Genomic DNA, 22916 nt, shown 5'->3' on the forward strand with positions numbered 1-22916 from the left:
ACTACCTGTATTGTGTCCTGTATCATTTATTGCCTAGGTCATTGTGTTAACTTATTACATGGCGTTGTCTTTTTGGGTTAGTTTGGTTGTGGATTCAAATGTTCTGGTTTGTTAACTATGGTTCATACCATAGTTTAATGTTTAGTTCTATATAGACAGGCGCAGCCTACCTAGAATTTTATCCTATTCTATATGGAGACCACTTTTGGACTATTTTCTTTGGAAAGAGAGAATGTGGCTATTTTATATGGGTTTAGTTTTTCATTTAATTTTTATATTGTCTGTATGTTCTTTTTGTTTTAATTTAGAGTAAGGGGTTATTTTATTATAAATTTATACTGAAAAAAGTCAAAACTGGGTTTTTGTATTTTCTTTTCTCTGGTGACTTTTTAACTCCCTCCTGGATCGCCTCCACATTTCTTTTAATCTTTTTTTTGGCTTTTGTTAATTTGTATTTTGTCTTTTTTTAAAAACTTAATACAGTTGATTTTAAAAAAAAAACTTTAGGGTCCAATCCAGACAATTCCTTGCCCTCTGCTCTGGTAAAGCTAACCCACAACAGGATTTAATTTAACATATAGTGGGGGAAAGTCATTGTAGTGTCTCAGTCCTAGTCTCCAGGTTCTATAAACCTGTCCCATTGTGAGTTGGTTGAAAAGCATGGTTAAGCAAGCATCAAGGCATATGGACCAGCTTGGCCACTGTTATGAACCAGGAAAAAATATTTTTCATTTAGGAGGGGTCTACACCAGTGACGTGCGGTGAGGGTTATGGCTGGTGAGGCTGGTGACGTCATCAGGAAGGCGGAGCCTCAGCCTCCTGCTCACGTGGTCCCATTCCCCGCCTTCCTGAGTGAACATTAAGGGGACCGCAGAGTGCACTGTAGCATTGCTTCCTCCACCGGCCCCAGTCCCTCCCCCCCCTCCTTCAAGGTCTCCTACCAACCCAAAGCCCGATCCCCAGCTCTCTCGGGCAAGTCTTGAGCGGGGTGAATGGGAAAGCAACGAAAGGGGCTGCGCTTTCACCCCGCTCAAGCCTTGCCGCCTGCAGCCACCGCCCGCTCTCGCTGCCTCTTTCCTTGCTTTCCCGTGCCCGCTCTCGCTGCCTCTTTCCTTGCTTTCCCACCCGCCCTCCCTTTCGTTGCTTTCCCACCCGCCCTCGCTGCCTCTTTCGTTGCTTTCCCGTGCCCACTCTCGCTGCCTCTTTCGTTGCTTCCCCCACCCGCTCACGCTGCCTCTTTCGTTTCTTTCCCGTGCCCGCTCTCGCTGCCTCTCGCTGCCTCTTTCGTTGCTTCCCCCACCCACTCACGCTGCCTCTTTCCTTGCTTTCCCGTGCCCGCTCTCGCTGCCTCTCGCTGCCTCTTTCGTTGCTTCCCCCACTTGCTCACGCTGCCTCTTTCCTTGCTTTCCCGTGCCCGCTCTCGCTGCCTCTTTCGTTGCTTCCCCCACCCGATCACGCTGCCTCTTTCGTTGCTTCCCCCACCCGCTCACGCTGCCTCCATGGAAGAGCTCATGCGGGCGAAAGGAAGCGTTTTATTCCGCGGGGTGCGTGCGAGAGGAGAGAATATTCAGGCATTCTCTCCTCCTCTTGCACGCACCCCACGGACTAAAAACGCTTCCTTTCGCCCATGGAAGAGCTCATGCGGGCGAAAGGAAGCGTTTTATTCCGCGGGGTGCGTGCGAGAGGAGAGAATATTCAGGCATTCTCTCCTCCTCTTGCACGCATCCCACGGACTAAAAACGCTTCCTTTCGCCCATGGAAGAGCTCATGCGGGCGAAAGGAAGCGTTTTATTCCGCGGCAGAGCTCAGAGCTTTAGAGGCTTTTTTAAAGAGGCAGTCATTCACGGTGAGCTAGCTAACCTCACTTCAGCACTCGCCTTTTCCCCGTTTACATTTTTTTTCCTTTTCATGATTGACAGTGGTGAGGCTCTGCCTCCCCTGCCTCCCCTGACCGCACGTCCCTGGTCTACACTGATGCTAATCATCCTCCGTACACACATTGTGTTATGTAGGTATTAAGTTACTTCATCTAGCAGGAGAAAAACAACTTCTTTTTACCCAGGCGAATAGAGGAGGAAAAGATTAGTGAGAAATAGAATCATTTAAAATAATCAGGAAATATAATTTCAAAATTACCCTACCAGCCAATAGTCAAGACTTTTTCTGAATGCATTTGTGCAAAACTGGAACAAAGATTTGAAAGATGGCTGACCCCCACCTGTCTAATCATCCTTCCCAGCCTTGATCCACATTAAGGAAAATGATTGGTGCATAGTTTTCCCATGAGATGGTAATATTGGGTAAGAAAGGAGGGAACCCATAAGTTTGTCTTTAATACATCTTGTAAATAAGAACGACAGCATTTGCCAACATTGGATATACAGCAGGATAGATAGTGTGTTTTATGCTGGTATAGTTTCCAATAGTTTAGGACTGATAGGTTCAACTTGGCTCTGAGAAATATTTATCAATTTATCAACTTATAAGTAGTGGCTTATAACAAACAGATGAAAACAAAAAGAAGAAATTGTAGTATACCACTTTAATTTCAAAAGAAATAACAGGAACTTGGTTCAGGCAAATAGAAATTCACTTTTGTTTCAAGGAATTTAAGAACCATGGCAGATATTCTATGTAAACAGACACAAATGTAAACTTCAATGAAGATTTACTATCAATTATTTGAAGTGCTTTAAGAAAATATTTACAATTCAAAAACACTGAATGAATACACTGATGTTATGGATTCAAGTTTGTTGCCCCAGCTAACTTATTTACAATCCAGTAAAAAACAGCCTTATCACTGCACATCCCATATTTCGCAAAGAAGAGGTGTGAATTTGTGATTGTTAACTCTCCATGACATCAACATATCTGCATGATGGTGGTTAAAAGTCCGTAATTCTGTCAGGCGACCAAGGAGACAAGCAAAATGTTGAGGACTATCCATGTGATGAAGCTTGCAGAATGTTTGCAGAACTTCAAGGAGAGGCTCTTGAAGCCGTTCAACAGAGTCTCTATCCTTTATGTATTGCCGATCTGGTTTTAATTTTCAAAGAAGATGGGGAAAAATAGTAGGCATTATTTCATATATGTAAATTATGAAGACCAAAGTGTTCCGATTGCAAGTGAAATACATTTCTCTGTTCATAGGCTATTTTGTTCCCATATATTTATTGTATGCAAAATTGCGTGTCTGTAAAAACTTGCAGTGTTGATGGGATTAGTTTTACTTAATTAGCTTGCTTGGTACTACAGATTGTTATAGAGAAGGTTGCCCACTCTGATCCTGAGATAATGGAAATAATTCAAAATCCTATTATTGCAGAAATATTTATCTCTGTTGTGCAAAGATAGTATAACAACTTGAAAGCTTTGCCTGCAGTAGAGCTGGCTTCTCTCCCCTTAGAAAGGCACTCAAAACTTTTATTCTCACAGGCCTTTGGCTCACAGTATTGTGTTAAATATTGCCTCATATTTTGTTCTTAGTAGTAGTATTTTTGTACTTTTGCTTCTTGCTCATAATTTTAACAATGGTAGCAATAGACAACATAAAAAATTAATGTGAGAGTATGCTTTAATTGGTTTTGTTATACTCTTGCTTCAAGGAACATAGTTGCAATCTTATCTCTATAAGATTTTAATTTAAAAAACTATCCTTTGCCTACAAAAATTAGAGAATGAAATATTTTTTTCATTCAAATCCTATTTCTGTTTCCTTGGTTTCTGCTTTTGAAGATGGGTCAGGTTGGCCATTTTTAGGAACTGAGAAAAAACAGGTAGTCTTTGATTTATGACCACAATTGAGCCCCAAAGTTCTGTTTCTAAGTAAGACAGTTGTTAAATTGCATTTTGTCCCATTTTGTGATCTTGTCACAGTTGTTGCCATAGCTGTTAAAGTAAATTACTGCAGTTATTAAGTTAGTAACACAGTTGTTAAGTGAATCTGGCTTTGCTGTCAAAAGGTCACAAAAGGGATACTGCAAGCATCCTACTTAGGGATCATACACCTAGGGAAAAAGAAATCTTGAAGCCGTTCAACAGAGTTTCCAACAGTATTGGAAGGGTACAGTGTTAGAACAATAGAAGGAAAAAGTTTGGGTGTGCTCATAGCAGAAGAGTGCAAAATGAGCAAACAGTGTGGCCAGGCAGCTATTTTGAAAAAGAAAATTCTGGGATGAATCACTGGAGGGATCACCAGCAGGAAAAAGGAACTCCTAATCCCACTATACAGGGCTTTAGTCAGACCCCATTTGGAATACTGTGTCCAGTTCTGGAGACCTCACTTAAAATAAAATATTGATAAGATTGAGTAAGTTTAGAGATGGGCAATAAAAATTGTGCAAAGTCTGAGGAACAAAACGTATCAGGAGAGATTGGAAGAACTGAGTATGTACAGCCTCAAGGACAAAAGGGAAAGTGGGGGCATTATTGAAATTTTTAAATATATTAAGGGTGTGAATACAGTTCTAGAAGGCAGTATTTTCAATATTAAGGAGAAATCAAGAACATGGGGGCATAACCTCAAACTGACAGGAGGGGAGTTCAAAAGTAATGTGAGAAAGTATTACTTCGCAGAAAAAGTAGTGGAAGCTTGCAAACAACTTCCAATGGAGTAGTGGATCTAACATCAGTAACTGAGTTTAAACATGCTTGTGATAAAATTAAATATATAAGAAAACAACCCCTCCCTCAAAGGGCAGACTTAATGGGCCACTAGGTCTTTTTCTGCCATCAGTTTTATGTTTCTGTATTTCTAAATACAAGGTAGTTGCCAAGCATCTGGATTTTGATCACATGACCGTGGGGATGCTGCAGCAGTCATAAATGGTCATAAGTCACTTTTTTCAGTGCCAGGTTTGAATGGTCAATAAATGGTTCTAAGTCAAAGTCTATCTGTAACAAAAATCCCACTAAACTCACAGATTTCTTCTAGCTAGGCCCCTATTGTTTTATGCTGCTAGTGATCAGAACTATTGCATCTTAACAACTATGATATTAAATTTGTACTCACTTTTAAAAATATATCTATGTGTTTGAAATGTTTGATCATAACTGTACTCCAGGGAAAAATAAATGCTTAGATCCCTCCCTTGTATGGAGGCAAAAGGTTAAGTCTTCTCCTAGCTGCACTAGAACTCCAAATACCAACCCTGGAGGATGTAGCTTAACGTAACATGTAGTTTGTCTTGCCTTTTGAATGTAAAACAAGTTGCGTGAAACATTTAATGCAGAAATGTTTATGATTAAACAATTGTATGTGAACATTTGTAATCCTACAAAGGGTAGAATTTTACCGGTTTCTTTCCAATGCATTCCTTCTAGCAGAATGCTTGAAGGAAATCTCATTCCCAAAAGGATACATTTGGACCAGTGGTGGGTTTCCATTTTTTTTACTACCGGTTTGCTTGTGTGTGCATGCGCGACACTTCTGTACGTGTGCAGAAGCGGGTGGGCGGGGCCTCCCACCGCCACCACTACCGGTTTCCCTGATCCAGGCCGAACCGGGAGCAACCCACCTCTGATTTGGACCACATTTGGTATGAGGAGAGAAGCTGGTGAAGTATGGAATTTAAAAATGGGTCAGATCTGGGCAGGGGTGGATCGGGAAAGGGCTTCAAAAAGAGCCTAGTGCGTCCCTGAGAGAGATCCTTGAGCAGCAGCTAGGAATACTGCTGAGTGCTCCATTCTAAGACGTCTTCATTGCATGAACGGAAGAGGAGAGAGCGTTTGGACTCTATTTCTGTATAAGAAATTAGCATTCTCTTTTTCATGCCTCTTTCCTTTTTTCTTAAAATTTGTTAACATAATTCAGACCTGATTGTCTGGAATATGGTTTTTCAAACCAATGCACCCTAGGGTTCTGTGGTCTGAACAAGTTTAAAAGATTGTTCTAAAACAATGGAGAAAATTAATTACCTGGTGATAAGATAACGATTGCTGTAAGCAGAGCATATTCTTCTTGTGTCATCTTGAGTTCCCCAATACTTTTATAGAAATGGAACATAGGCGTTATGTATTCATCTGAGATACCTATAAGGCAATGGGGAAAAGTAGACTTATAATAGAATTATGATGCAATCCATGGTAATTAAAATTCAGACAATTCAACACCCAGATTATGCAAGAGCCTGGAAATCAACAAAGAGAGAAAGTGCTGTGTGAAAATCCTTTTACTTAAAAAAAACAAACCATTCCACTCTAATTCCATGTCAGGTTTATATCCCTTGGTTTTTATTTTTGCTTTTTATGGTTTCATGATAGGATGGCTATATGCTATTTTATTCACAAGAGGGCGCTGTTTTCCTGAATAACATAAACTTTAGCACCAATTCTGCAAATCTCATACATAAATATCAGTTAAAAAATACATTCTGTATAGGCCTTTAGCGGAACTCAAACTGGAAAATAGATAAATGCAGCACATTATTAATTTTATTTGCTGTCACAGTATAATTATACTGTCAAGATTCTTCTATTAATCAGAAATGGGGAAACTATAGCCCTGTTGCAGAATGTTAACTCCCAATATCTTTTGCCATAGACCATGCTGATTAGGGTTACTGGGAGTTTTAGGTCAACCACACATGGAAACTCCGTACTGTTGATCTGTTTCAAGAGTTGATCAGTACATGTTTAATTTAAATACAGTTGAAACGGTTTATCATTAGTGACTTATTCAACAGCACCTGAGTAGCACAATAGGGTGGTTGTTGTTGTTGTTGTTGTTGTTGTTGTTGTTGTTGTTGCATCTTAAATATATTTTGGGGAGCTGAATCTTGTTTTGTAGTGTAGATGTTACTGTGAAAGTCCGAAATCTGGTGAATGTCGACATTCACCGGTGAATGAAAGTCCGAAATCTGGTGAATGTCGACATTCACCGGTGAATGAAAGTCCGAAATCTGGTGAATGTCGACATTCATCGGTGAATGTCGACATTCACATAGTCGCTTGGTGTATGTCCTTATCCTCTCGACACCCTTACCCTAATACCCTTACCCTAATACCTCGGCTCCTCGCTTCCTTTTAAGCGTCTTCTGTTTGCGGACTTCTTTTTTTTTAAAACCTGCGATCCTGTGCGGTTAGAACGCCACGGTTAGAACGCCGCAAATTGAAAAGCAAAAGTAAAGCGTTACGCTGACTCGTTATATATGTCACAGTGAAAGACCGAAATTGGTATGTGTCGACATTCACCGGTGAATGTCGACATTCACCAACATTCACCGGTGAATGTCGACATTCACCAATTTCGGTCTTTCACGGTGACATATACATAAACATCCAACTATTGCACTCCTTAATTTTCAAGAACCATACAGATAGTTGAGAAGTGTTTCATATGAAATTCCCAGGAAACAGTATGGGAAATTGGGCTCAAATCTAGATGTACAGGTTTAACTGGATGTTGAACCACTCTTGAGATCTATGGATTGCATAATATTTCCCTGCTACATAAGAATCTTAAACTCATTTCAATATGTGAAATTATAGGGAGGTTTATCTATATCTATTATATCTTTATCCATACAATAATAAATTGAAATAGTATAACAAAACAAAGCCTGGAACATTTTTTCTCATTGGTTAAAAAAAATATCAGCAAGTCTAATGAAAAATTCTTGAACTTTTGACCGCGATCAGATGTAGGTTTCCTATCTGAAAGGCACTTCTTGGTGATACTTTAAATAACCATTCTATGCTCATAGAAATAAGCTCATAATATCCTATAGGTATATTTCACTTTTTATTATGAGGAATAGCTGCTTTCCCATTAAAAAAGGGTGTTTATGAAAATAACAAATAACAAAGTACTAAATAGACTGGAAACATTTCATGCTGCAGCAATTAGACAAGACAGATGTGAATGAGAACTCAAGGAACTTTGTGTTTGAGCAATAGCAATAGCTAACTTCCAAGATGAAGGAGTTTTCACTTCTTAAGTAAATATATAATGATAGCAATAGCACTTAGAGTTATATACCACTTCACAGTGCTTTGCAGCCGTCTCTAAGCGGTTTACAGAGTCAGCCTATTGCCCCCAACAATTTGGGTCCTCATTTTACCAACCTCGGAAGGATGGAAGCCTGACTCAACCTTGAGCTGGTGAGAATTGAACTGCAGAACTGCTGGCAGTTGGCAGTCAACAGTATGCTATATTGTACAAAATATATGTGAATCAAGTGATAATTGTATTCCAAGTAGATTAGTTTCTATATTATTAAAGGTGAAAGGATTCATATTACACTAAGCCACAGTTTAGCTAAGCATAGTTTATTAATAAACTATAATTGGCTGGGCTTACATAATGTGGTAAATATTAAAACATGGTTTAAAAATATGACAGTTGGGTTTAAACAGGCTACACCAGGGGTGTCCAAACGGGAACTTTAAGACTTGTGGATTTCAACTCCCAGAATTCCCCAGCCAGCAGAGGGGAAAGTTCCCGAGTTTGGACACCCCTGGGCTACACTAAAACCAAATAAATCATTCCCCCTTAAAGAAGTGTGAAATGTGAACACAACCATTATTGCAGAGAGGCATATCTCCTCTGTAATATTTTAGTACTCAATTTAGACATTCTAACTGATTCTGCGTGGTTCACAATATAGTAAACAATAAAAACAAAACGCAAACCTAGTAAGCAAGTTGGCATCCAGTTACTCAGTAGAAAAACGTAGTCAAAAATACATTCATCAAGTAGTCAGTCCACCTTATCCCAAGGCCTGGGAGAACAGCCAGATCTTCAAGGACTTATGGAACATAATGAGTGCCATAAATATTTCAAGGAGAAACGTTCCAGAAGACAGGCATGATGGCAGAGTAAAATCACAATAGATGGTGCTGTTTAATCAAATGAATTCAGAGTCCCCACTCTACTGGCTTATACTGGTTGGGTAGACACCAGGGGAGATAGGCAGTCCCATAAATAATCTAGATTCTAGACCGATGCTAGATAGGACTGTATTCGTAATACCGGAAGCATATTACAAACCAGTGTAGCTCATGAGTAGAGACATCACATGAGCATATCAAAGCATGCTGATCCCCAGTTGAAGTTTCTGAGATATTTTTAAAGGCCCCCTGTAGAGCAGCTGTGAGATGGGTAGGACATGAGGTCTAAAAGGCACAGCTACCCTACAAAAGGAAGGCCTTTTGGCCGCATCTGCAAAATACTCTGAGCAGGAGTTGTGAAGCACCTGGTTTTTGAGAAAATGATTATAGGGGTGCAGGAACAGCGGTAAGTTCAAGGCACATGTCGTAAGTCCATTCAGAGCATCATAATTTTGAATAATTGCTGAAGAAATAGTCAAAGTTGAGGACTCAACATACTTTCTGTGTTTATTATTATTATTTTTAATGATTTTGATTTTATATTTCTTTTTCAGGTAAAACTTCCATTTAGGGAATTTCCATTCTTGAAGTGATTTGCGTTTTTCCATATGGGATTTTTTTTTACTATGAACCAAGTAAAACACAATTTCTGAAAACTATTCTGATATTATTTTAGCAGCTTCATTGTTTAGCTCAATGGAAGATTGAATTTGTATTTGGTTACTGGTATAATTCAAAATTTACGTCCGTTTTCAGACTTGTGTTCTTTATTGTACATCCCATTTTAATTTCCATTGTTCAGCAATAAGCATTCAGTTTATGTATTTATTATAGCTAGATGTTTAAATTAAAAGAAGAAAAACAGCTCTAAGGAAGGTGGTTTGGAGCTAATTAATAATAACTACAACAGCTGTTAATATGGATGAAGAGATCTTTCATCTGGATAGGCTTGAAGCTGCCAGTAGATATTAAATCAAAATGTAAATTAGTTCTTGTGTTACTGAGAAGTAAACACACGAATTAATTACTCATACTGTTTTACCTCATTCACAGTATCTTATCTATTCAAGGTATTTTCTTAATTCCAAATCTTTCATTAGAGGCTTATTTCAGTTTTTCTGAAAGCTTTCACTTATTGCATCAAGAAACTATCCATTGCTACCAATATATGCCTGTCTAGTATGTGATTCAAGAAAGTATGTGATTCTGTTGGAAAAATAAAAAAACAATGAGTAGGTCACAGTATTTTCTGAACTGATTGTTTTTCATCTGTTTTTTTTTTTAAATCTTGTTAATTCACTCCTTGGGGTTTTCCACCTGGCATTCTATTTGCATTAGTTGTAGCTGTCCAGATTTTTTCAAATCCAAATAATTAATCCTTTTTAAAAATGTTCTTTATGACCTGTATGGGGTGTTGGAATTTTTTGGAATAGATTTTTAATAAAGCTATTGGTGTATTGAAATCTTGCAAACTGCCCTGGAAGAGTTTGCAACTGTAAACCAGGATAAAATCCAATAAATACAATTTCACTGCCAAATTATGGTTTTCAAATGTGATATTTGCTTTGGAAAGGCATTGAATTTAAAACCAAATGCACAAAAATGTATTGGACATTCTTTGCAACTAAAATGCATGACTATAAATGAATATTCAGAGTATAAATGAGTATTCAGAGTTACCAAAGAATTAATTTAAAATGCATTTACTAATGTTACATCTTTTTTTTTGCCCATCCCCATGAGTTAGCTTGAGTTTTGTGAACATTAATGAAAAATGAAAACTTTTTTTTTTCAGTATTTCTAGACCACCCCCTCTCCCCGAAGGGACTCGGGGCGGTGTACAGGTGTGTCATTAAAACGAATACAAAAGACGAATATCCCATACCCTTAAAAACGAATTAAACCTCATACAACTGTACAAAAAGTAAAAATTAAAAATTAAATTAAAAACAACTAAAAGTATACCCCTAGAAAATTTAAAAAATGCAGGCTTGAGGAACTAAAATTGGGAATTAGGAATTAGGCCAGGCCGGCTAGATTGAACAGGTGGGTCTTTAGTTTCTTACGGAAGGAGCGGAGGTCGGTAATAGTCCTGATATCTGGGGGGAGGTCATTCCAAAGGGTCGGGCCCATCACAGAGAAGGCCCTACTCCTGGGTGTCGCCGCTGGCATTGCCTAGTGGACGGCACCCGGAGGAGTCCCTCTCTGTGAGAGCGAATCGGCCGAAGGGATGTATGGGGCAGGATACGATCCTGCAGATAACTAGGTCCTGTGCCATGGAGCGCTTTGAAGATGAAAACTGAAATAATAAGTCCATGAAATAAAGAGGAACTATCGGTACTGAACAAAAGCAGGTGAGAGTGTTGTTACTAGATAGAAACATTTTTTAAACTAATATTGTTCTGACCCAGGCTTCCTTAAAAAGCAGGAAACTGGCAAAACCCCTTTTATTTACACGACTGTGAATTCCTTTCATTCACAGTCAGCAAGGCTTGGCAAATAGTCTTTCAGAGGAATATTTATCAACACGAACCTTATCTCACTTGGAGAGCTGCCAGATAACTAGTTTCCAAAAGCAGGACAAGGCAACACTTGGCACAAAGTCTCTTATAGTCACAAACAGAACTTTCCACTCTTGAAACGATGGAATGAACGAATTGTTTCCTGCAAAAGCCCACCCCCCATTCACTCCTCTTTTGTTTCCTATGGGAGGGGCCAATCACCTCCAAGGTATGGCTTTACTCCTAAGCCGATCTTGCTTTCTTAGTTGTTCTTGTCTTCTGGCAACTCTGCGCATGCGCACACTGGGAACAGGCTCCAGCTGTTCCTCTGCCTCACTGCTGTCCAGTTTCCTCTATGTCTCCAACACAGAGCCCTCGTCTGAGCTTTCCTCAGCCCCCAGGACTGGCCCATGTTCTTCCCCAACCTCCTGACTCTCCGACTCTGCTGCCAGCTTTGCTGGCCAGCAGTGGGCCACAACAAATATTTATGTGGAAGAAGTCAGGGCTATTTATAAGATAGTGTTCCATCTCACAAGTTATTTGGCTGTTAGTCTTACTGCCGCCACTGTCACCACCATCATCCATAGAGTATTGCCTTAACAGGAGGATGCTAAGTCAGAAAGGTCACCACTTAGCTTCTTTGTCACATAGAAATTCAAAATGCCTGACAGTCTATGAAGGGGAAAGCTGATAACTGTTAAGAGAATTCAGAAGCCTGGGAATCAACCTTGTGACAGGTGACCAAAAAATGAACATCTATTGAGATATTTATATTTTCAGCTTTTGTTGCTGCATTTCACAGATGTGGACAATAGGAGCTATCTGACAACTTGACATTCACTTTCACATAAAAAATCATCTCAACACAAGCCACAGAAATAATCCTCAAGATGGTGCTTTTCTGTCAGAAGTTCATATTCATTACACATTTTAAATACATTTATTTAAGATGTGTAGTATGCATTCATTAGAATGTGCAACTACATATGAAAACCCCTCAACCCTTAGCTATAATAGAATTTCAGCAACCTATCTTCAAGAAAATAAAGTCTGCATAGCAAAACAAGAACAAGATATGTAACACATTAACACAGAAAACAAATACTACTAAAACCATCTGATAGTAAATTGCCCTATGTTCTATTAATTCTTGGACATCTATCTACTAGTGTAGTTGCTAACAGAGTAGCACACCTTTATATCTTAGAGTCATAAATACTAAGCGGTAATAGAACTTGTTCCCATATAAATGGGTAGAAAATTGCAACCTAACTCCTAGATCAGTGGTGGCTAACCTTTTTGTCGTCGTGTGCCAATAGCGTGTGTGCACGTGCCCACCCCCATAATGCAATGCACGCGTGATACACCCTCCCATCCCTCACGCCCTGCACATTTTTGCATGACCCCCCATGCTTCCCCACAGCCCCCACACATGCACACACAACCCCCCGTGCATGCCTGCACGTCTCCTGCATGTGCCTTGCCCCCTGTGTATGGACGGCAGAGACCTGAAAATCAGCTGGCTGGTGGAAGGCACACATGCATGCGCAGTGGTGCTGAGCTGACATGATGGCTTATGCGCCTGCAGAGAGGTCTTGCATGCCGTAGGTTTACCATCACGGTCCTAGATGTTTATCTTATACCCTCATTCATGCTTAGATCATCTTTGAAAGAAGAAGCAAGAATATTCCCTTCGCATCTGGAATTGTTCATTTTGTTTCTCAAACGTGTGCCTTCCAAATATGAAATCCAGAGCATAGACAGTGGTTCAAATGATAATAACTTATAATGGCTGAGATACTTAGCTATACTGTAACTATATTTAAACGATAATGAACACATTTTGTACACAGAAAGGTGCTGTAAAAGTAGTAGTAATGGTAATCTTGTGAAACCAACCGTATACTGAGTATCATACACATCAGTCATGACCGAATATATTTTAGACGAATTAATATCGGTTTTTCCATTCAATCTATACTTAGCAATTATAGAGCTTGTTTTGTCATTGCCATGCATTTGCATGGATGAGATTATTTTACTGAACTTAATGAGAAATGACATATCATTATCTGATTTTTTCCATATCCCCTAATACGGCTGATTATAATAGAACATTTATTTTCAGCATTCGTATTTTTATAATACAATTATAATTCCTTGATAGTCTTGAACTCCAGGCTGATTCCTACTGAATGGTTGAGAAGTTTGACATTCACAAAATGACTGATTTTTTGCTAAAGAACAGCGAGTCTCCTTTTGCTGTTAATTGCTGTTAATTAAGGATACCTACCACTGTTGCGAATTCGTTCTTCTAAGAGATCAGCATGTCCTCTAGGAAGTTTCCTGTTAAAGATTTCAGCTGATCTAAGGAACATGGCTTCTACTGCTGAACCTTTTAACAAAGCAATTTGATCTTCATGATCCAGGATTTGAAAACCTGAAATAAAACGTGAGGACATTAAGCTAGCAGACAGAAAAATGGTTGTTAGGGTGACAAAGATATACTGTAGGATAACTAAAATAAGTAGATGAATTTCTTTTTTTAGCACAAAAAAGAAGCTATTGAATTATAAAGACATATTTGAAGGGTGTATTTGTTTCAGTTCCCAAGCCACCAAACAAGAATTCATCTAGTTTTTTTTCCCACATGTACACATTTTCTTAATCTAATTTAAGATCACAAAGTGATTACTCTCAGCCTAATTAGCATATTACAAATTAACTTCCTGTTTGTGGGTTAGAAGAGAGCTGATGTGTTATCAACTTTCAGTATTTAACTGGATACTTTCCAACTCTTTCATTCGTCCTTGCTTTTCCTTTGTTCTAATTAGCTTAATGAAATAGACAGTGTAAAAAAACTTTATATATAATATTACATAAAAAATAAGGTATCATGTAGTAGGAAGGATTTTTATTTATCAAATTTAGGCACCACCCATTTCAGTCTAGGTTTTCAAAGATCTCTAAACATATCATTTTAAAGGTGAATTATTAACATTGATAATATTTTAATCAGGTCTGCTTTCTAATTATAACAACTATGATCTGTGTTCTCTTTATAAAAGCACAGAGATAACTGGCTAAAAGTCAGGGGTATTAATTATGACCTTTAAAGCGCTCCATGGCTTAGGCCCACGGTACCTGCGAGACCACCTACTGCCACCAGTAGCCTCCCACCGTCCAGTACGATCCCACAGAGTTGGCCTCCTCAGGGTGCCGTCGGCCAGATAGTATCGGCTGGTGACCCCCAGGGGGAGAGCCTTCTCTGTGGGAGCGCCTTCCCTCTGGAATGAGCTGCCCCCGGAGCTTCACATAATCCCTGATCTCCGGTCCTTCCGACGCGCCCTAAAATGTTGGCTTTTCCAGCAAGCCGACCTAGCCTGTTAATTTTATCTCATTTTTTAAATGTATTGTCCTATAAATTGGGTTTTTTTGGGGATATGTATTTAATTTCTTTTTAACTTTCAGGATGTGTGTTTTTTAATGTTGTACACTGCCCTGAGTCCTTTGGGAGAAGGGCGGCATATAAATCCAATAAAACAAACAAACAAACAAACAAACAAACAAACAAGGGGTGGTATTCACTTAGCTTCCCTACCGGTTCGTAAATGTGAGCAGGTGCCTCCATGCATGTGCACAGCCTTCCGCACATGAGCTTTTGGCAAAAAAGGGCCTAAATGGGATGCCATAGAGCTGGAGTGAGTGGGCAGGGCCACCCACAATTTCCGCTACAGATTCGGGTGAACCGGTCCGAACTGGTAGAATACCACCTCTTGTACAAGTGTTTTAGATTATATGCATTTCTTTTTCTAGCCCCACACCAGCTAGTCATAAACTGATATAGACGAGAGCTGGTTTAGCTGTGGTGGAGGCTTGGTCTATCAAGGTGAATGGAATACATCTCCATCAATCCCCAACTAAGCCTCCTTAGAGCCATGTTAATTTTCAGTGCCCTGAAAAAATTATGAAGATATGAAATCAAACAAACATTTAATTTATAATATCTTCCCTACTGAGGCTTGGTCTAACTAGAGTTAAATTTGATATTTAAGCTAAATACCTGCAACCTGATACTATCTGACTTACTAGTAAATTAGAACAGTATAGCACTACATTTACTGACTACTTTTTATAATATCTACTGCTAACTGCTTCCATGAGTAAATTTTGTTTATTTTCTTTTTTAATAGTAATTTTATTAAAAATTACCATTGAAACAATAAAAACTAACAAAGTAAAAAATAAAAATAAAACATACAGACACTTTCTGAAAAATAAAAGAATAAAAGTATAATTAAAAAAGAAATATGACTTCCCTCTTCATCAGAAGTATAGACAATTTTAATAACTTATCACCTTCTTTTAAGATACAACAAATCCTATCTTTTTCCATATCTCATCTCATCTCGTATCTATAAATAAATCCTTAAAGCTATGCCATGTCAATCCAGATGGCATTAAAAGTCCATTAAAGATTATCAGAGATAACAACATATTTATTTTAACCTTGATCAAATAAACTTTCTTTATATTCTTTCTTTTTACTTCTAACAATCTTGATCTTTAATCCAAATAATTCCTAGAACTTGATTTCTTTTCATTTTTTTCTTTGTCCCTTTTCATAAAATTCTTAATTCAAGAACCGTTTATAACTCCAATATAGGAAAATTATCCAAGTCATTCTCTTGGTTCATTGTTTGCATATCCCTTTTAATTATTAGGCCATCAGCCTTTTGTATATCCAGTGCAATATCTTCTTCCATGTCATTCTTGTAGCCTGTCGTATTTAAATCCACTTTCAAGTCAGTCTCACTATTGTCAAATAAAATTGGTTCCTCTTCCATAATATTTTTTTAAGACAATATGACTATATAGTTACTTCTAATTGCCTCTAGTATTTTTTTATTTTTAAGTTTTTTTTAAAGATGAATTCAAAACAATGGCACTTTCCCATGGGAAGAATTCTTATAATTAATTCCAAAAATTTATTTCAAATTTATCTGGACGATTTGTAATTTTCTAAAAACAAAGGATTACCGTAATCACTCTTTTGCTGTTTATCCCTTCCCTCCAATTTTTAAGGGCTTAAACTTAAGACAGCATAAGAAGAAAATGTATGTTTTTATATGATCGGAAAGAGAAACTGTGTAACCATTTTCTCTGCTGCAAAATTATTACCATAGACTCTTTCTAATGAGAGGGCTGTATGAAGATCTGTATATGTGTAGGAGATGACCAGGCTGAGCCCCAGGGAGGTATCAAATGCATCATCAGTCATGAGATCCTTTGTGCCCACAAAAGATCTAAGTCCAACCCATTCTGAATTCCTTTCTATTCTTAACTTTCCTTGACCATTAGTAGCTCAGATTTTTGTAGAGGGCTTAAGCTTGCAATAAACCTTTGCACTCATTTGAATTGCCTGAATCTCCTGATTTCCCGGTGCTTGATAATATGCTGTCAAATTAATAATAGATCTGGTGGGGCTCACGTAAGAATTTATGAGTTAATAAAACATCACTGTAATTATATGCAAGTAAAGAGTATAACAGATTTTTTTTCTATCCATGAAAAACCTGGAATGAAGATGCTGAAATTTATTATTTGGTTATTTTAATAGATTGGGGCCTAAAATGAAACGCTTTCCTCTAATTGCTATAATAACTTATATTACCTGCTGAAGAATTTGCTATGCAACAGATCTTGTAGGTCAAAGGGTAAGGGCATGAATTATGGAGGGTGGAGGCTGACATAATTGATTTCTGTTTTCTAAAGAGGTTGGTCAAAGGTGATTCGAAGAGGGAATGAACGTTCTGGAGTGAAAGAGATGCTAGTAGGATCAATTATATGCTATACGATATCCCCAATCTTATTAAGCAGAAGCATTGAATTTAAGATGATTGTCATTCTGCAGTTTATGTTCCCCCTCAGTATTTATAAAACCTATAAAACAACTTTCATCAGTTATTTAATTTTTAAATGTTATTAATATTATTGCTGCCTTTTACTTTCTGTTTTTTATTTTTTTTAATATTTGATTAGGTGCCTTGAGGATTCATTAGATTAGGAGGATATCAAGGAATAAAAAATAAAAAATATCTCTGACTAAAAATCAAATTTGACCAAACTTATTCAACATCTCATTACCTGGTAATCTTTTAGTGAACTCCACAAGCATTTTAACATGGCTAGTGGCCATTTCTGTTAAAACAAGAAAATTTTCTTCTGCACTGAAGTCCTCTTGTAACTGATAATCAAAACAAAATAAAAATTAATTATAACTAGTGATAAAAAAATACAAATCCTAGAAATTAGTTATTAATTTTTCTTTGACAACTATCCGAAATGTATAGGATTAACTATCAAATACTTGAACAATTATTAAAGTATGAACATTACAGAATGTAGATGATTATTTTAGATCACAATAAAAGAAAATGAAACAGATGAACATAATATAGCAGTTTAAAAGTTAAAATGATCTTATACACTGTCGATGGAAAATAGAGGATGTTCCACATTCAACGTTTTGTACAACAAATAAAAAATTTCTGTTCTGCTTATTAGGAGATCTGAATCCAAATTCTATGCCTTCACTTGATGCTTGACCAGACCAAATATAAATAGCAGTACTTCAGTTAGACTGCAGGAATTCAGAAGATGCCCAAATAATGACAAGTTACATACTACAAAAGTTTTTTTTTCTTTTTAAACTTTGTCGCCACCTAATGGCCCACTGAATTTTGTAGCCAATATGGTACAGTGGTGTCAAAATAACCACTAAAAACCCCTACTGTTTATTGGCATCATTTGCAGACTACTTTAAACCAAAAATATTGATCACTAAATCATTCTATGAGAGATGAGGCCTATATACTTACAAGCTTTTTGGTAACTTCAGGAGGTATCCGCTGTTTCTTATAGGAATCCATTATATAACGAAGAAGATTCTGTTGTTCCGGGCTTAATTTTACTTTCTCCTATACTGGCAAAAAAATTAAACTGTAACTGAGCATGATTTTCTACTTCATACATAGATTTAACTACACACATTTGAGCATCTTTCCTGATTTCAATAATCATTTACTTTTGCATTATAGGTAATCCTCAGGTTACTACATGGAATTGGAATTTCCATCAGTAAATGATACAGTCATAAAATGCAAGAGCACATGACTGCATTGCTTAGCTATGGCAATCCCAACAGTCTCTGTTGTCATTGCAACCCTGGACCATGCAGGTTGCTAAATGAGAAGAAGTTAGAGTCCCAGGCAAACAGTGCGGGGTGGAGGGTGTGTTAGTGGTGTGGGGTGTCTGTGTGCAATGGGACAGTACTACAAGTACAAGCAAGTATGAAGGGGCCACAGGTGGTTGATAGGTTGGCTGAGGCTGCAGGTAGACCCTACAAAATAGAGATGGACTGGTGGACCTGGTGGAATGCTGCTAATGAGTATGAGATCTCTGAGATTTGGGGAGAAAAAGTGGCAAAAGCAACTTGCAACCTTCACTGCTATCTTCTCCATTGACTTGGTGCTTGTGGGAAGCCAGCGGAGAAGGTTGAAAATGATGATCAGTGACTTCCAAATGCTGCAATCACTGTAGGTGCCCAGATTGTGATCGTGTGAACTTTGAAGACTAGTCATAAGTACCACACATTTAGTAAAGTCAGAACTTTGAATGATCACTAAATGAGTGGTCATAGCTCGAGAATTATCTGTATATATGCAAAATAAAATAATAAATACTATTTTCAATAATGACTTAGACACAAATATTTTGCAAGGGATTCAAGGCTATATTAGGCTAGTAATAATAGTAATACATTGATTAGTCATTAGTCCATATCGGAATACAAAACAGTAGTAAGATCATATGCTATACAAACTATGTGTATATAATGGGAAACCCTATTACAGCCAAGATAAAACTTGCAGACCTGTAAATATTAACTTTTTATTTTATGATTTGTTTTATTATTTAATTAATTCATTTGTGCCTTAGAGTCCTGGGGATTGCCTGGAGTAGTGTTTACAATTTTCTTGACAAGATTTCAGAAGTGATTTGCCATTGCCTACTTTCTGAGGCTGAGAGAAAATGACTGGTTCAAAGTCACCCAGCTTATTTTGTGCCTAAGTCAGGACTAGAATTCGTGGTCTCCCAATTTCTAGCCAGGCAGCTTAACCCCTACACTGAATTGGCCCCATCTGTTATTGCATCAATACTCTAGATCCATGGTTCTCACCTTTTCTTCACCACTGACCCTCTTAAATACCTTTTGTGGCCATGGACCATGGCCATGGACCTCCAAGACTTAACACAAGATTTAAATCACAAGATTTCTTAAGCTTTCGTGGAGGCCCTGTGATGACATCACAGCCCCCAGTGGTGAAACACAGGTTGGGAAACCCTGCTCTAGATGGTTCATATACCATTCTAACCCATGGTTTGTTAATCATGGTTTACTAAATAAATCACAATTGGCTAGTTTCATACCATGATCTACGTTAGAATTAAATAAGCAATATTTTTGGGATGATCACCACACTGAGTATATCATAGTATAAACTGATGTATCCTCAAGGCTGTCAATGACACTTTTTCACATAAATAACATCTAAATTATATTTGTACAATTATATGATTTATTCCATCAATGAGAAGACTTTCTTATTTGCGTTATTAAAAGCTCACCTTTCTATAAGGTAGTAAAAATTTGCTGGTCAGAATTCTTATTCAGTCTTCCATGGATACTAAATGTATCATTCTATAGAACTACATTAATTTTATTACCTTACACAATTTAGTTGTAGATGACACTTGCTTCAGGTCAAATCTCTCAGGATCTTCACTAATAGTGTTCTCTGGGGGCTGTGGCGTGTTTTTTCTTAGTCGTTTTGACTTGCATTGGATTTCAGTTAACAAACCTGAATATGAGAAATGAATACTTATAATTTGTACAACTGACACTTATTTATGTTGGTAATCCCAAAAGTAACAAATAAAGACTCGTGTACAATTACAATTTCCTATTATAGCATCTTTTAAAAAATTAATTCACAGGTTCAAGTAAACTTGTCCAGGGGTGGATGCAACTACATCCATTCCTAGACAAAGTTAGTTTGGCAACTAGGATCATACGTCCCCAAATGCTGCTGGATGATTCTTCCTATTACTCAGAGGGAAAACAGGAGAAGGAAGATTTTGCTAATTTAATCATCTTGTTGTCTATGAGAGTCTCTTCCCCCTGGGTGGACCAGCTATGTGAGGCTATAGAGCAGTGATTGCTAACCTTTTTATCATTGCGTGCCAAAAGCAAGCGTGAGGGAGACAGAACCCCCCTGCATGCCCACACCCATAATGCAATGCATGCATGACACACCCTGTGCGCCATGCCCCTTGCACATATGTGTGTGACCTCCTGTGCTCCCCCGCTCCCTCTGCATACATGCGTGACCCCTTCATGCCCCATTTTGGGCCTAGTAGGCCTTCCTGAAGCCTCCTGGGAGCAAAAACAGCCCATGGGGTGGCACCCCCTCTGCTCCCCCCATGAATGCACACAAAAGCCTCCATCCTCTGTGCATGTACGCACGGCTCCCGCATGCACCCCGCTTCCCATGCATGCGCAGCAGAGACCCGAAAATCAGCCTGCGGGAGGCGCGCACGCATGTGCGGTGGAGCTGAGCTGGGGCAACTGCTCGTGTGCCCACAGAGAGGGCTCTGTGTGCCACCTGTGGCACGCATGCTATAGGTTCGCCATCATGGCTACAGAGAGAAAGGCAAATCTATGTCCCCAGAAGTATTTTTCATGACACACAGACCCAGTTTGAAATAGCTGGGTGGAAATCAAGATCTCATGTGACATATTATATTAAAACTTAATCAATTCCAAAAATACATTCTCAGAAAAATTAAGGAGATATTCACTTACTGACATTATTTCAGCAAATTATCTGTTCTACTAATATTTGAAACATGGTGATGGAAATAAATTTGTAAGGTTATTGCCAAAGCTGGATCTATGTCATTCCTCCCACCTATCACAATTGTTCAAAGGAATATAGCCGACTTTGATCAACATATTTCTCTACTCGGAGTATTAAAAATTCAATCTTACTATATCAGTTTAAGAAGATAAAATATTGCTGTCCAAGAATACAGAAATGATGATGCAGAGCTATAGCAACCATAACAAATGGAATACTTTTGTGTGCGTGTGTATATATATATACATTTTTTTCACCTGGGAGAATGAATAAAAGAGACTAAATATTGTTGAGGAAGATATCTATGAAAATGCTTAATTCAGCAATGAATAGTTTTAATTTCCTGTATGTTATAAAATCATGCACCACAGAAATCAAACTTCCTCTATTCTTGAAAGAAGAGGAAATTTAAGGGATTAAAATAACAATTCCACATAATATCTCCAAAGATTAAAATGCCATTTAGAATCACAACATAGGCACAAGACTTAGTGCTGACTTTGATTGTTTCAGCACTGAGCAAGCTAGCATTCTCCAGATGTGTTTAATGTAAATCACATTATGAATACTACCAAAGGGTGACAGTTGCTTCATATGCTAGATGAAAAAAGACATTTCCATATATCCATGAATCAGAAAACACAGGGTATACATAAACCAGGGCCAGATAGATTATTTCATGCATTCATATGGATGTCTCTTGTTCTAAATAACAGTAATGAACAGAACAGCAAATATCTGACAAATAGTTTTATTCAGTGGTGGGTTTCTATTATTTTTACTACTGATTCGCTCCGGGCGGGTGGGCGGGATGCCCCACTGCCGTTACTCGTTACGCTGCCCGATCCAGGCTGAACCGGCAGCAACCCACCTCTGGTTTAATTGTATTAGATCCCCCCCCCCATTTTAATGTATTCTTTTATTTCTTTTATTGTATTACAAGAACAGCCATTCTAAGCTATTTAATAAAATCTCAGGATTATTTCCAATGACAAGCTTGTCTTTCCAACAAGGCATGAACCCGATTTGAGTGAGGATCCCTTTCTATTTCTTGAGCTAGAAATGTATCTCTAACTGCACAAAAACTTGATGTGTAATCACTAGATCATGATGATTTATGAATGCACAAATAAAGTAATAAAAACCATAAGATTGCCCCCTTTTTTGCAGTATGGCAACATTTTACAGGAATAATTGCAGTACTGTCTTATGAGTAAAGTCTAAAGTCCAAGGCAATGTTAATTTCAAAGAGATCACTTTGCTTAAAGTCAATTTACAAAAAAGTTACAAGTTTAACTATCTGGCAAACCTTGAAGGTTGCTTCTAAATTAAAAATGAACAGCACCACTCCTTATTCCAAGGTAGTTACAACTTGCATGATGTCCTCATTCCTGTACTTTACAAGAATCTGCTTATGTTTAAATTATGAGTTATATGACTCTCATAGTAACAAAGTACAAGTTTCCATTTCAGAGGGAGATTTAAGTCACAGTGCCTTATTCCTGGCCTTTGCTTCACTCAAGACTATCTGAGAAAATGGCCAGCTGGTTTGAAAGTTTCCATGTCCTTGGACAGCATTAGTTACATTGTCCTATTTTTT

At 38.0% G+C, this 22916-nt stretch overlaps 1 protein-coding gene across 4 annotated transcripts in view; it reads right to left on the reverse strand.

Annotated features, from left to right (window-relative positions):
* Positions 1 to 2572: 2572 nt before the first annotated feature.
* The window catches only part of NR1H4 (nuclear receptor subfamily 1 group H member 4), a 39228-nt gene continuing 18884 nt past the window's right edge, over positions 2573 to 22916 (reverse strand). For all 4 annotated transcript variants that reach the window (XM_081957913.1, XM_081957912.1, XM_081957914.1 and 1 more), the window contains 6 exons: positions 20124 to 20257; positions 18215 to 18313; positions 17481 to 17580; positions 13627 to 13773; positions 5920 to 6033; positions 2573 to 3039 (listed from right to left, as the gene is read on the reverse strand). In XM_081957913.1, the coding sequence (XP_081814039.1) occupies positions 2801 to 3039; positions 5920 to 6033; positions 13627 to 13773; positions 17481 to 17580; positions 18215 to 18313; positions 20124 to 20257 (833 nt within the window). In that variant the 3' untranslated portion in view covers positions 2573 to 2800. The remainder of the gene's footprint in view (positions 3040 to 5919; positions 6034 to 13626; positions 13774 to 17480; positions 17581 to 18214; positions 18314 to 20123; positions 20258 to 22916) is intronic.

This window comes from Natrix helvetica, assembly GCF_964273705.1.
Source record: "Natrix helvetica genome assembly, chromosome: 6".
Classification (NCBI taxonomy): domain Eukaryota; kingdom Metazoa; phylum Chordata; class Lepidosauria; order Squamata; family Natricidae; genus Natrix; species Natrix helvetica.